The 15,534-nt window shown below is 38.8% G+C and overlaps 1 protein-coding gene across 5 annotated transcripts in view; it reads left to right on the top strand.

The window, feature by feature from the left end:
- MDN1 (midasin AAA ATPase 1) overlaps positions 1-15,534 on the top strand; it is a 187,150-nt gene that overhangs the window by 111,417 nt on the left and 60,199 nt on the right. For all 5 annotated transcript variants that reach the window (XM_054557862.2, XM_054557860.2, XM_054557859.2 and 2 more), the window contains exons 44-53: positions 1,462-1,621; positions 2,502-2,618; positions 3,520-3,728; positions 4,960-5,108; positions 5,475-5,686; positions 6,005-6,225; positions 7,467-7,580; positions 9,655-9,787; positions 10,813-10,928; positions 12,091-12,224. In XM_054557862.2, coding sequence (XP_054413837.2) covers positions 1,462-1,621; positions 2,502-2,618; positions 3,520-3,728; positions 4,960-5,108; positions 5,475-5,686; positions 6,005-6,225; positions 7,467-7,580; positions 9,655-9,787; positions 10,813-10,928; positions 12,091-12,224 — 1,565 coding nt within the window. The remainder of the gene's footprint in view (positions 1-1,461; positions 1,622-2,501; positions 2,619-3,519; positions 3,729-4,959; positions 5,109-5,474; positions 5,687-6,004; positions 6,226-7,466; positions 7,581-9,654; positions 9,788-10,812; positions 10,929-12,090; positions 12,225-15,534) is intronic.

Below are 15,534 nucleotides of genomic sequence, written 5' to 3'. Positions count from 1 at the left end.
ATAATTATTAACAATCGGAACTTGTGGGAAAGTTTGGCCTAGAAAGTAAAATGAAGCTGAGGTAAAGTATTCAGAATAGTTGATCCTCAAAAATCAAATAGGAAAAAAATTGGTTATGGTGCTTTATGGTTTATTTTGTGTGTAATCACCTATAATGATAAAACAGCATGTAAAACTTTTATTATTATTGGCTTTTTTTTTACTCAATAATTTCTCAGGAAATTGAGCATTTTTAAACTGAAGAATAGGAGTCTGAATTCATAGGATGTGTTTATTCATTTGTGTGGAGATGGAGGAAATATATCATCCTGTACGCCATCCAATTAACATGGAAACTTCTCTCATTTTGTGGTGCCACTTTCAGAGTGGTGGTGAGCATGCTCTTAGGGAGGATTCAACCTAAAGGCCCATAGGCTGGGTCTGTCACTATGCTTGTCATTCTTTATTTCCAAAGCCTGCTTGTAACTGATTACAAAGTGTTGATTCCTTATGGCGGAAGAAATCAGACATCCCACTTCTAGGCCAGCAAACATTTTATCTGTGGCGGTGGGCCACTCATTTACTTTCTTCATTGGTGATTTGGTCTGTCATTTCTCACTTTAAGCCTGCCATTTGAACTTGAAATCCTTTACTCATTCACTCTAATTATAAAAGATATCCGATGCAGTCATGTGTCATATATTTTTAAATGGGTATTATAAAACTCACCATTGAGTTATGAATTTCTATTGTAAACACTATATTGAATATATGCACTTTTAATCACTGTGACAACACTGCATTATAGGAAGGATTATCTACATCTAATAGATGAGGATGTGAATATTCATAGAGACAAAATTACTTGCCTACAGTTTTACAGTTAGCAAGTAGTTGGGCTATGGTATGTTAACTCTAAACCTTGTTGCTCTCTCATCTTTAGAAGTAGAAATCCAATGTATATTACCTTGTGATATGAAAAATGGTCATAAAACAGTTTCCAGCCAAAAAGATCAATTGAAAAATTTCCAGGGAAGGCCTATATAAACTATAAAGCATTTGGCAAGTAATTACCAGTTATTACTATATTACTATAATCATATGATATGCTCATTATAAAGGAAGCCCAGTTTGCACTGTGTGAAGTTATAGCACTTTCATTTAATATAAATGCACTGATAGATGGGAAACATCCTCCTTCTGCCATTTGAGAAACCGTAATACAGAAAAATCATTTGCCACCTCTATCACCCTAGAGTCAGCCCTGAGTAGCTATTAATACAGAGAGCCATTAAGAAGTATTTTCTGTCTTAAACTTAACTTTCCTATCTGTGTTTAAACAGAAGCAAAACATTCTTCTATTTATTCTTTGATGAAATCTTAAAAACCTCTGCTAGAAGTATCAACCTTCCTTTTCATAAACTTAATTCTTGGTTTGAAGTTAAGTGCTGTGGATGGTGATTCTTCCCTGTGACATTTCAGAGTTTGCCAAACTTGTTGAAGAGTTCCGAAGCTTTGGTGTGAAGCTTACGCAGTCTGCCAGTGGCCGTAGCCATGGCACATTTGAATGGGTTGACAGCATGTTGGTTCAGGCCCTGAAGTCTGGAGACTGGCTTCTCATGGACAATGTTAACTTCTGCAAGTAAGAACCTTATGCCTAATCAGTGGTCCAACTTGAAATTTGGGATATGCTTGTCAAAGTAGAAACCCAGATAGAAGTGCTGGTATTTTGAAGCTGCTATTTTTCTTAATTACGCAGGCATCCTCAGCCATATTCTGTAGACTTCTCCCTTTGGTGAACAGTGGTAATTTGTCATCAGACAGTTACAAGATTTCAGCTCTGTATGATAATTTTCAGCCAAAGCAAAGGCTAACAAAATTGGATTATTTTTCCTGGCAATGTCCTTTGAGTTAGGCCTTTTAATTTAATATCAGAAGTCTTCCTTTTGTTAGGGTTTCTTCAGTGCAGTTTTTTCTAATGCAGGGTCTGACACAGGGCAGGCATTTATTAAATGGCCATCAGTGATACAGCGATTCAACCATGTATCATTCTTGATCTTACAGTAAGGTAAAGGACAAGTGTGAAACTATTGTACATATACAGTTAACATAGAAGCTACTACAAGTTAGATGATGGCTGTTTCTTCATGGAGCATTGATCTGAATGTTACAAATTGAAATCCAGCCACCTTAAATGGATTTGATAATGTTGAGGGATGGGGGGCAGGAAAGGAAAAAGTGAAAAGGTTATAGTGCAAGGAACTTATCATTTTCTTCAATTTCATTTATTCAAAAATATCTTGTGTATTTACTGTGTATAAGGCCCTGGGCTATGTGCCTAGGGAAGCGAGAAGGGAAATCAATGGGGAATCTACTTTTGAAAGAGATCACTGTTGTATCTGGGTGAGTGATTGTGCCAAAAGGAAATGTGAGTCAAAAGCATTTGGAGCCCCGTGTGTGGAAGGAAAGAAGAGTCAATGCAGCATGTCAGCCTGTCCACCATCTGAATTCTGTCTCTGCAGCCCATCAGTGTTGGATCGTTTGAATGCTTTGCTTGAACCTGGAGGTGTCCTCACTATTAGTGAGAGAGGAATGATAGATGGATCCACTCCCACGATAACACCAAATCCCAATTTCAGGTATTTATATCTCTTACATTTCTGCCTCAGAATCTGACAGCCTCAGTAGCAGAGGTAGACGTTCAGTACGACTTCCTTATATATTTTATTTATAAACTGAATCATGGGGAAGTTCACCCATTTATTAATTCACTTAACAAATACTTACTGAGGCTTTACTATTTGCCAGGCATTGCTGGGCTCTGGAAACACAGCATAAACAAGAGGGGCAAGGTCCTTGCCTTGCATTGGTGACGAAGGTGGGAAGCAGAGATACCAGTCATGATCCTTTTGCAGTAATTTAGGCAATACATCACAGTGGCTTAGATGAGGGTGGTCAGATGGGTTGGTTTGCTGATGGACATATGGGTTGAGAAAAAGAAGAATCAAGGATGACACCTATGTTTTTGGCTTGAGTAACTGGGTAAAAGTGGTTGCCATTCATTTAGAAAGGGAAGACTGGTAAAGGAGCAGGTTTAATGTGGGGAGGGTCTGCAGGGAAACAGCTGTTTACTTTCAGACATAAATGAGAGGTGTAAGATAACTAGATGGAGATGTTGATGGGCATTCAATATATGAATCCAGTTGTTTCAGGAGACTACACTTGCTTCCTGTTCTGCTGGCTGTAGGTGAGTTAGAATAATGAATTAGTACAGCCTACTCTGGGGAATATCTGAAGGTTAAATTTTTAAAGTTCTCAGCACTAAAGGTACACTGGATATATCATACACAGTTCCTTAGGAAAGTAGGTTTAGAGAAAATCTTTTGCTGTATTGATGCATGCTAGAAGTAAAAGATCCTTGATGTGAATTCTGTGACAATGAGCCACATGGGATTTGCCCTCACTGACTGATGCTGAGCTACACCTTTGGTTGCACTGGGATTTAAAATAGTTTTTTTCTTTGAATTGCTATTTTTCTAGACTTTTCCTCTCGATGGATCCTGTTCATGGAGATATATCCCGAGCTATGAGGAATCGTGGACTTGAAATCTACATTTCAGGGGAAGGGGATGTGAGCACCCCAGACAACCTGGATTTGAAAGTTCTGCTGCACAGCCTTGGATTGGTGGGGAACAGTGTATGTGACATCCTCTTGGCTTTACACACAGAGACCCGGAGCACTGTTGTAGGTGAGGTGCTTGACTTTTGGGCCTTTGCAGAGTTTTAGTCTTCAAGAAATTTATGTCATTCCATTGGACTGCTCGTCAAAGATTTCTTACATTTAGTGTATGTAGAAATTATCAGGAAAGCTTGTTAAAAATGTGGATTTCCAGACACCCCAAGAGATTGGGTTCTGCAGGGCAGGGCGAGGCACAGGAATCAGTATCTGAAAGACGCTTCTTATGTCATTCTGATGCAAGTAAGCAGAGGCTAACCCTTGAGTAATTCCACTTTATGCACTGAGGTTTATGAAGTTTGCCCATCATTTCTCCAGGGTCATCAACAACCTCTTGAAGTTGGAATAAAGAGGAAACTTTGAGTTGTTCAAAGCAGACAGGTGTTACTTTTTCTAAACGTTCAATTACACAAAAAGGAGCAAGATAATAAATGAAGTATTGCTTGTTGGATAACTACTCTGTGTTAGGTACCATGCAGATTGTTTATTTAATTTTTTTTGAGACGGAGTCTCGCTCTATCGCCCAGTCTGGAGTGCGGTGGCATGATCTCGGCTCACTGCAAGCTCCGCCTCCCAGGTTCATGCCATTCTTCTGCCTCAGCCTCTCCGAGTAGCTGGGACTACAGGCGCCCGCCACCACACCCGGCTAATTTTTTTTTGTATTTTTAGTAGAGATGGGGTTTCACTGTGGTCTTGATCTCCTGACGTTGTGATCCGCCCACCTAGGCCTCCCAAAGTGCTGGGATTACAAGCGTGAGCCACCGTGCCCAGCTGTTTATTTAATCTTTACACTAGTTCTGCAAGGCATATGTTTTCATTTTTCAGATAAGACTCAGAGAGTTTGAGTAATTTATCGGTTAATAATAACAGCTGGAAGTTGCAAATAGGGCTGTTGGATTTCAAATCCCATGGTCTTTTATGAGGTTACACTCAACTTGCCACTTTCAGTGTGTGTCAGCATTAGATTAAGGATATACGTGACCAGGCTTTATCACATCTATAAATGAGTCCCTCATAATGAATTACAGACAGCCAGAGAGAAACAGGGGAGATAGGAATACAAAGGTTCCTACAGGTCCTTTGTGCCCTCGGAGGACTCTAGAGTCTACTTGGAATGTTTTGTAAAGTAAGTATTTGGGTGGAGCTGACAGGAAGGAGGTTTGATGGGAGGGCAGAATTTATCCATTTTCATTGGAGATTTTAAAGACTCTATTGTTTATAGATGGCAATTTTTTTTTTAATAGGTTCTCCAACATCTTCTGTATCAACTTTAATCCAGACAGCCGTACTAATTGTCCAGTACCTGCAGCGAGGGCTGAGTTTAGACAGAGCCTTTTCTGAAGCATGCTGGGAAGTGTATGTCTGTTCCCAGCATTCACCAGCAAACCGGAAGGTACTATGAAGTATTGCAGAATGTTTCTAAGTTGTAATACCCTACATTATTGAGTACGAGGAAATTATTTTTAAAGGTGGCAACCCAGTCACCTAAGAGAGTTGACCACTGCAGTTTGCTCTAATAGAGATCTGGTATCCAGGTACTTTTCTGGAAGATAGCTTGAATGTAAATATTCCTTTTTTTTTTTTTTTTTTTTAAACTTACATGTCATCAGGAAAAGTAGAATTTGACTTGTGTTTTTCATTGAAGAGTGTATTAAAAGTTGTTGTGAGGTGGTCACATGGACTATTATTACTTTGCTGTTTTTTGGGGAATATCACTTTTATGTTGGTACCACTGTATTGTGTTTTTGTCTCCTACCAGCTTGTACAGGCTTTACTGGAGAAACATGTTTTTTCTTTGCGAGCACATGAAACCTGGGGAGACTCCATTCTTGGCATGGGACTGTGGCCAGATTCTGTGCCCTCAGCTCTCTTTGCTACTGAAGATTCACACCTGTCTACAGTCCGAAGAGATGGACAGATCTTAGCATATTGTCTCAACAGGATGAGCATGAAAACCAGCAGCTGGACAAGGTCAGTGGAGCCTTCGGCTTGTGTCTCTGGTTTCTTGGCTGGTTTTTATTTTTGCTGGAAATGGTCAGGACACAATATATTTAACTGGAGCATTCTGTGGCCATTTATTATGTAACTGTCATAGTTTTATTGTTCATTGTGATATTGCTCCCTATTGATTATTTATTAGGTAGGTTTTAACTTTCTTCCTCTGTGGGAGATTCTCCTTTTCTCTCTTACCTTTGATCTAATATTTGTGAAAGAGGTTTTCTCAGTTATTTGGAATGGGAAATAAAAGGTTATTCTAGTACTGAGTTTGTTCATTCAAATGAATTTCAGGAGTCAGCCTCTTACCTTGCAAGACTTAGAGAAAATTATGCAGTCCCCCAGCCCTGAGAACCTGAAATTTAATGCAGTCGAAGTGAATACTTACTGGATCGATGAACCAGATGTTTTGGCCATGGCTGTTAAATTGCTCATAGAAAGAGCAACCAATCAGGATTGGATGCTCAGAGTTAAATGGCTTTATCATTTAGCCAAGAATATACCGCAGGAGCTTGGTGAGTAGAACAGCTTAATTTGTCCACTGATGTGATTTATATACACTTATGCTATTTAAGTGCCTCAGCAGCTGTGTTAATCTGTGACTACACTGTTAAAATTACAGTTGGGAGGTCTCCTAGGAAGAAATTTGTGGTCTGGCATTACTGTTAAGGAGCAAGTCTGCCTGTAGATGTTTCACAAGATAAACTTTTGTTTCCATGTTATCCTTAGCATTTCAGGACATAGTCACCTTCCTAACAAATTCAAAAGGAAAGCATACTGTATTATTTTACTTTTTAGTTTTGAACATCTGCTTTTTGTGCTGTACTACTGCTACAGAACCATTCTATGTGGGAAAGGTATTAGTTTTGATAAATGCATTTCCTCTAAAAGTATATAAGATTCTAATCTTATTTTAGTTCCAGTGCTCCATGTTGTCACACTTGGAGTTGTCCCTTGGTATCTGTGGGGGATTGATACGAGGACTCTCCCTCCCCCACCCAGGGACACCAACATATGTGGACGCCAAGGCCCCTTACATAAAATGGGATAGTATTTTCATATACCCTACACATATCCTCCTGTATGCATTAAATCATCTCTGGATTACTTATAATACCTAATACAATGTAAATGCTATGTAAATAGTTGTTGTGGTATGTTGTTTTAAAATTTATATTATTTTTGTTGTATTTTTATTTTTTGTTTTTTAAAATTTTTGAATATTTTTGATCTGTAGTTGGTTGAATTCCACAGATGTGGAACCCTCAGCTATGGAGGGCCACCTGTACTTTCTTTGTAGTTCTTTCATTTTAAGAGAGGACAAAGCAACAATAACAACATTGCTTGAATTGTAAAGTACAGAACATGGAATTTGTTGGTGGAGATTAAGTAATTGAGTTTACATGAGCCTTTCTACTTCATGAGAATTTGTCAATAAGCCCATGGATGTTTATAATATTTTGTAACACATGTGGTCATCTGTCTAAATATATGTAGAGAATTTTTATAAATATTTTTATCTATGTTGTCCTATATGATAGCCACTAGCCAGCCACAGAGGGCTACTAAAATGTAAATGTAGATTAGATTTAAAAAAATAAAAAACCCAGTCCTTTAGTTGCACTGGCCACATTTCAGGTCCTCATATGTGACTAGTGGTTATTCTATGCAGCTGTAGAACATTTTCATCACTGCAGAATGTTTAATTGGATAGCACTGCTTTAGAGTCTAACACTGGTTTCTCCTTCCTCCACAGAGTCCATACAAATTCATTTGGAAGCCAGTGCTGCATCTCTCAGGAATTTTTACTCACATTCCCTCTCAGGTGCAGTCAGTAATGTTTTCAAAATATTACAACCAAATACAACAGGTATGCACTTTTGATTTCTAGCTCTCAGCACTGTTTTGGAAACTTATCTTTTGACTTTATGGGGAAAAGATCTGACCTGTTAGAGGTCTCAACATAACAGTATTTTTTAGAAGACTCATGATATGCAGAAGCAAATTCTTCCTCTTTTTTTTTGAAACTACGTTTTTTTTTGTTTGTTTGTTTTAAAAAAGGGACAGGGTCTTACTAAGTTGCCCAGGGTCGTCTTGATATCCTGGCCTCAAACAATCCTCTTGCTTTGGTCTCCCAAAGTGTTGGGACTAGAGGCTTGAGCCACTATGCTTGGCCTGAAACTATCCATTTATCCTCCAGCTTCTGAAGGAGGCTGATGATATGCCATGGAGTGAAAAGAATCTAGGAGTTGGAACACTGGGCGCTGGTACCAACTCTGCCACAAACTGGCTTGGTAGATTTTTGGCTCATCATTCACTGTCTCTGCCTGTGTTTAGAAACTAGGGGAATTAAGCTCTTATTTCTCTGAGGTACCTTCCACCTTTAACTTTGTGTTGTCTACCAGTATTGTTAGTAGGAAGAGTTTCAAAACAACGAGATATTTGACTTAAAGGAAAGTTACACAGGGTCATTTAATTTAGGAAAATATAAAACTTTAATGATAGATGCGGTGACTTGTACCTGTGGTCCAGCTACCTGGGAGGTTGAGATAGGAGGACTGTGTAAGTCCAGGAGTTTGAGGCCACAGTGAGCTGTGATAGTGCTGCTGACTGCATTCTAGCCTGGGCAGCAGAGCCAGACCCTGTCTCTGAGAAAGCCTTGATGATGAAGTTATAAAACCATAGTGATAACAAAAATAGACATCTAAGATATCTGATCAAAGGAAGTATTCAAGATTTATTTTTTTTAAATAAGGAGTGAGAGAATAAACATTTCCTAGAACAGAGTAGTATTAACTTGATTGGCACAAGCATTAATGAGGAAAATGGGCATTTTCACAACACCAGATTTAAAATTTTCTACCTCCATCTTCATTTGATGTTGATCAAAATATACCACTGGCCATTTGGTTTAGAAAAAAATATGCATGATGCTTTTGTGCTAAATAATTCCTTTATGTGCACTAAAGATCATGGAGTGAATGGGAAGAAATCAAACAATAGAGAAAAATACTTTGCTAGTCAAGTTGTGGCTGAACTAAGTCATGGCTTTCCACTATGAGAGGATTGTAACTTTTACAAACACAGTTCTACAATAGCAGCTTTCATTTTCAGCATGCATCGCTTGTCCTCTGTTGGAACACATTAGCTCCATCTGTCCTTTTCAGTTTTGTAGCCTTTTTATCTTACTGAGTGTTGGAATATGGGTTCCCTCCTTAATGTACCTGCTGTTCACAGTATGTCCTGGGTAGTCTGGGTAGTCTACTATATGGTGGATGCTTTTAAAACTTAAAGTGCTCCACTGAACCGTCCTGCCAGCCACCTTCAAATTAGTGTAACCCTTTTTTGTGTCTTGCCTCCTTTCCTTGGGTTTTCACAACTTCTGGAGAATGTCAGTCTCCTCCTGCTTCACAGAAGTTGTGTCAGGTGTGAGCCAGAGGATTGTGGGGCAGCAGCAGCCACACTCTGATTATAGAGAATTTGTTTTTAAGTTTAAAAAAATTGCATTGTTTTCTTAATGGAAACAGATAGTGAGGTGTATTCATTCATTTTCTGCCATGTACGTAATTTTGTTTTGTTTTGTTTTGTTTAAGCTAATGGTGACCACTGTGTAATTTAGCCCATGGATTAGTGTGATCTCAGGAAGTGAATTCATTGGTTGGAATGTTGTATTCTAGTAGGGATTACCTTTATATCCTGCGTTGGGATGAACTTTCAGGACATACAGATACTTTGCATTTGGTAAAGATAGAGTGTAAAAGCTATTAAACCCTGCTGTTCTAGTATTATAGGATGAATCTCATGGTATTTTCTGGTTCAACCTCTTCCCCATCAGGATTCAATGTGCTTAAAGTAAAACAATGAAAATATTCAACTGAAACTTCCCAGGCAAGGAGTTTAACTCCAATATTTCTGATTTTTGTTTTGTTCTGTTTTTAAACTAGATGAATTTGTGATCCCTCTGGATCCCCGATGGAATATGCAGGCTCTGGACATGATTAGAAATTTGATGGACTTTGACCCACAAACGGACCAGCCTGACCAGCTCTTTGCCCTTTTAGAATCAGCTGCAAACAAGTAAGTGAAACCTGCTGCTCTGGGCACTGTTTGCCTCACTGGCTTCTCGGATTATACCTTTCCTAAGAATCTGTCAAATAGCTTATGTGTGTTGAATTTTGTGAACCTGAGAAGTTGTGGGGTGGGGTGTTGGACATATTGCCTTTATCGTACAATAATCATATTTTCTACTGTTTTCTGTTTTTGTTTTGCTTTTGAGACAGGGTCTAGTTCTGTCACTGAGGCTGGAGTGCAGTGGCATAATCTTGGATCACTGCAACCTCTGCCTCCTGGGCTTAAGCCATCCTCCCACCTCAGCCTCCCAAGTAGCTGGGACTACAGGTACATACCACCACACCTGGCTAATTTTTGTACTTTTTTGTAGAGACAGGGTTTTGCCATGTTGCCCAGACTGGTCTTAAACTTCTGAGCTCAAGTGATCCACCTGCCTCATTCTCCCAAAGTGCTGGGGTTATAGGTGTGAGCCACTGTGCCCAGCCTGGTTTTTGTTTGATTCCCAGCAGCTCCTCCCATTTTCACCTACTTGTTTTTACTTGTCTCTTCCTCAGCCATCTCTCTGTCCACATCATTTCCTGTCCTCAAATGTTGGAGACATAATAGCACCTCCATACTTATGTACACACTGACATATGAATTTACATAATTTTCAAAGTGAATCCACAAGTATAGTGTGTACCTCAGAGGTTGTCTTGCAAGCTACCAACCCCCTACTCCTCTACTCCACCAGCTCCTCCATTTCTACCATGGCCACTTTGAAGAGTTCACAGTGCAGTTTGTCAGATCGTGACAGACCAAGGCCTGGCAGTCTGCCTAGACCCAGCTTTCTCCATTCATCGATCTTCTTTCCTTTCACCTTAGTAGTTGTCACTTTCGTCTCCATCTCTTTAGTCCAAGATTTGCAGAGGCAGGAGAGGAATGGCAGGCTGAAGGACCCTGATGTTCCAAGTGTTCCAGCAAATAGAGGATATGATTGAAAACGTTATTAACCGATAGCTATTTGTTACGTTTTTTGAATCTCATTCCAGGACAATCATATATCTTGACCGGGAAAAACGGGTTTTTACTGAAGCAAATTTGGTTTCTGTTGGTAGCAAAAAGCTAAGAGATAGTGTTTTGAGAATGTCCTTTGAATTCCATCAAGGTAAGAACGTTTACCTTTTGTGTTCTCTAATTAAGCATCTGATTGCATAATGTTGCTAAAGTTGAGAGGCATATTCAGCTGCTGCTGTTTACTGGTTTCTTTCAATCTGCTGGCCTGATTTTAAACATGTCCCCTTACTCAATAGTAATGACTAACATTTACTGAGCACTTACTTTGTGCCAGGTGCTTAGCTAAATGCTTTTTATGTGTCCTTGATCTCATTTACTTTTTATAGCCACCTGTGATATAGGTCCCCATGTTGTTAGTGAGGAAAGGGAGACACGGAGATGCTCAAGGTCACATCTCTAGCAAGTAACAGAGCCACTTGAAAACTAGGTCTGTCGGCTGAAAAAGTACATATTCATAAGCATTTATTATAGGAGGGAGCATTTCTCCCATCTTTATTTTTTGTTAATTGAAAAGATAGTTGTGCTTGTTGGAAAAAATTCAAACTATTAAAAAGTATAAAAATTGAAAAAGTTCATCTTTACATCAGCTACTGTTAGTAATAGTTTCATTTATATTTTCTCATATCTATTGGTATTAACTATCCTTCTAAACATATGTACTTAGTTTTCATTTTATACTTAAATACTTGTATAAAATATACTTTTTTTTATAATCTGCGTTTTTCAGTGAGACATTATTTACATCTGTAGGTATACATGCCTCATTTGCCAAGTTTAATAATACAGATTGAACATCCCTAATATGAAAATTTGAAATCTGAAATGCTCCAAAATCAGGAACTTTTTGAGCACTGACATGATGCCACAAATGGAAAATTTTATACCTGACCTCATATGATGAGCCATAGTCAAAATGCAGTCCAAACTTTGTTTCATGCACAAAATTATTAAAAATATTGTAAAATAGAAAATTTGGACTGTGTTTCCCCAAGATACCTCATTATGTATACGCAAAGATTCCAAAATCAAAAAAAAAAAAAATTGAAAGTCTGGAAGACTTCTGATTCTAAGCATTTCAGATAAGAGACACTCAACCTGTAGCAGGCAAAGAATTTGCTTTTGTTTTTGCTCTGAAAATTGACCTTTGTACTGGGGATAACATTTAAGTTCTAGATTACAATTTATTTTGAAAATGTCCAGAGATTATTTTAAATCTGATGAAATGTTCTCATTTTATTTATGTCGACTCCCAGATCCAGAAAGCTATCACACTCTGCCCCATGAAATTGTGGTCAATCTTGCTGCTTTTTTTGAACTTTGTGATGCACTAGTCCTGCTCTGGGTACAGTCCTCCCAGGGAATGGTGTCTGATGCCAGTGTCAATGAGGTAAGGAACTGCACCTTGTTTTATTTTTAAAGAACAAAATTTATCTTTCTTGGCATAAAGATTCTTAGGGCTAAGACTAACTTTAGTGTTGTTATATGCCCAATATTATTTAAGAAACTTATTCTTAACAGTTTTAAATATACCTATACACATATTTAAAATCTTTATTGGGTTGTAATTTACATATTATAAACTGCATATATTTAAAGTGTATAAGTCTTGACATGTATACACCTGTGAAACCATTATCACAGTCAAGATAATGAACATATCCATCACCCCCAAAGGTTTCCTCATTCCCTTTTTATATTTTCTTCTTTCCTGTTCCCACCCACAACGAGGTAGCCATTGATCTGCTCTCTTAATGTGGATCAGTTGTATTTTCTATAGGTGGAATTATGCAGTATATATACTTTTTTATCTTCTTTCACTCAGCATTGTGATTTGGAGATGCATCCATGTGGTTTCATGTATCAGTCGTTCATTCCTCTTTATTGCTGAGTAGTATTCCATTGTGTGGATCTACTACAGTTTTTTTATTCGTTCACCTGTTGTTAGATTGTGACAGTTATATTTTAATCCACTTAAGTCCTCTTAGACATTATTGTCACATGTGGATTAAATGGAAATTTTAATCCAGATTATTCTAGTAAGTCTGGTAAAGTAGAGCAGCCAGTCTTAAACTTTTTGATCTCTGCCTCTATACTCTTAAAGGTTCTCAAAAACTCCAAAGATGTTACATCTGTCAGTTTTTACATATTAAGAACTGAATCTGAAAAACATAAAAAAAACCCATAAATTTGCTTAAAAATACAGTAGCAAAGAATTTCATGTTAATATGAATAACTTATTTCCAATAAAAAATAGCAATTTCTAAAATAAAATTTGAGAAATGTGGAACTGTTGTACATTCCTGCAAGTCTCTGTATGTCTGGCTTGTGAAAAGATGGATTCTTGTAGTATGTTGTTTGGGATAAAGTTTATGAAGAAAAACTGGCCTCCTATAGTTAGGAGGTTGGAAAGGGGAGGAATATTTTAGTAACCATTTCATATAATTTCAAATATTCTTATTTGATGGCACACCAAAAACGACAAGTAGTTTTGTAAGGGTTATTTGCAATGGAAAATCTGAGCAAATAATCAGTGAACTTCTTATGTTAAAATTCATTGGCCACGGCCAGGTGCGGTGGTTCACGCCTGTAACCCCAGGACTTTGGGAGGCTGAGGTGGGCGGATCACGAGGTCAGGAGATCGAGGCCATCCTGGCTAACACGGTGAAACCCCATCTCTACTAAAAATACAAAAAATTAGCCAGGCATGGTGGCGGGCACCTGTAGTCCCAGCTACTCGGGAGGCAGGAGAATCGCTTGAACCCAGGAGGCAGAGGTTGCAGTGAGTCGAGATCGTGCCATTGCACTCCAGCCTGGGGGACAGAGCAACACTCCGTCTAAAAAAAAAAAAAAAATTCATTGGCCTAGTTTGAACCTTGGATGGACTTTGACCCTGCGTTAGTTTATAGCTCGTGCAGTGGTAACTTGGAAAATATTGTTCACTGAGCTGGCACATTTCATTCTTCAATATAAATAAGTAAAAAGTCACACTTGTGAAAAATCACAAGTCTCTTCAGAAAAATCGTTACCAGGAAGTCATCAAACTCTGTTTTCCAGAATTTTTTTTGAGACAGAGTCTTGCTCTGTCGCCCATGCTGGGATGCAATGGTGTGATCTCAGCTCATTGCCAACCTCCGCCTCCTAGATTCAAGCGATTCTCCTGCCTCAGCCCCCTGAGTAGCCGGGACTACAGGCATGCGCCACCACACCTGGGTAATTTTTGTATTTTTAGTGGAGACGGGGTTTCACCATATTGGTCAGGCTGGTCTTGAACTCCTGACCTCAGGTGATCCACCTGTGTTGGCCTCTGTAAATGCTGGGATTAAAGGCATGAGCCACTGTTCCTGGCCAGTTTTCCAGAATTCTAAGTTTTGCTTAAAAGCGGAAATTTTATCATGGCAACATATATCCTCAATTTTTTTTTTTGAGACAGAGTTTCTCTCTTGTTGCCCAGGCTGGAGTGCAGTGGTGCCATCTTGGCTCACTGCAACCTCCGCCTGCTGGTTTCAAGTGATTTTCTTGCTTCAGCCTCCCGAGTAGCTGGGATTACAGGTGCGTGCCACCACGCTCAGCTAATTTTTTTGTATTTTTAGTGGAGATAGAGTTTCACCATGTTGGCCAGGCTGGTCTGGAACTCCTTACCTCAGATGATCTACCTGCCTCAGCCTCCCAGAATGCTGGATTACAGGTGTGAACCACCACACCTGGCCTCTCAATTGTTTTTCTTGAAGTGACAGGTTCACGTCATTGATTTTCAATGCAGTGTCTGTCAGATAGTCATAATTTGCCTGTCAGTCCTTCTTTTTTTGTACCATTAGTGTAAATGTCATCATAGTGAAAATGGCAAATAACATGATATTATGAAAATAGCTTTGACTTCATGGAACCACTATAGGAAATCACTTAATCTAGAAACAATGTTACTGTAAAAATGCATTATTCAAAGAGCCATGTTGGAGACTCATATTACCTGATTTGCATTGCAACCCTGTATTAAACAAAACCGTATGGTATTGTCTAAGAATAGACATTTAGACCAATAAAACAGAGGATTCACAGATAGACCCCCCCCCCATACATGGTCAGTTATTTTTGTTTTGTTTTTTGTTGAATATGCAAAGGTAATTTAATGGCAAAAAATGGTCTATTCAGTAAATGGTGATAGAAGAATTAGATGTTTATATAAAGTAAAATAAGCCTAGCCAGGCACGGTGGCTCATGCCTATAATCCTAAGTACTTTGGGAGGCCGAGGTGGGTGGATCACCTGAGGTCAGGAGTTCGAGACCAGGCTGGCTAACATGGTGAAACCCCTCTCTACTAAAAATGCAAAACAATTAGCTGGGTGTGGTGGCAGGCGCCTGTAATCCCAGCTACTCAGGAGGCTGAGGCAGGAGAATCACTTGAACCTGGGAGGTGGAGGTTGCAGTGAGCTGAGATTGCGCCATTGCACTCTAGCCTGGGTGATGGAGCAAGACGCTGTCTCAAAAAAAAAAAAGGGCCTTTACCCCTACCTCACATTATATGTAGTTACCTCAACATGGATGAAACCTTTAAAAATAGAACTGACACTATGAATTGGCTAAAAGAAAACATAGGAGAAGATCTTTACAATCTAAGTATAGGCAAAGATTTTTTAGGATTCTTTCTAAATGAAAAAAAATTGATAAATTGATTTCATCACAATTTAAAACTTCTATTC

The sequence above is a fragment of the Pongo abelii genome, chromosome 5 (assembly GCF_028885655.2).
Source record: "Pongo abelii isolate AG06213 chromosome 5, NHGRI_mPonAbe1-v2.0_pri, whole genome shotgun sequence".
Lineage (NCBI taxonomy): Eukaryota > Metazoa > Chordata > Mammalia > Primates > Hominidae > Pongo > Pongo abelii.
The sequence above is the reverse complement of the archived record's forward strand: the minus strand, read 5'-3'. Positions and strand labels throughout refer to the sequence as shown.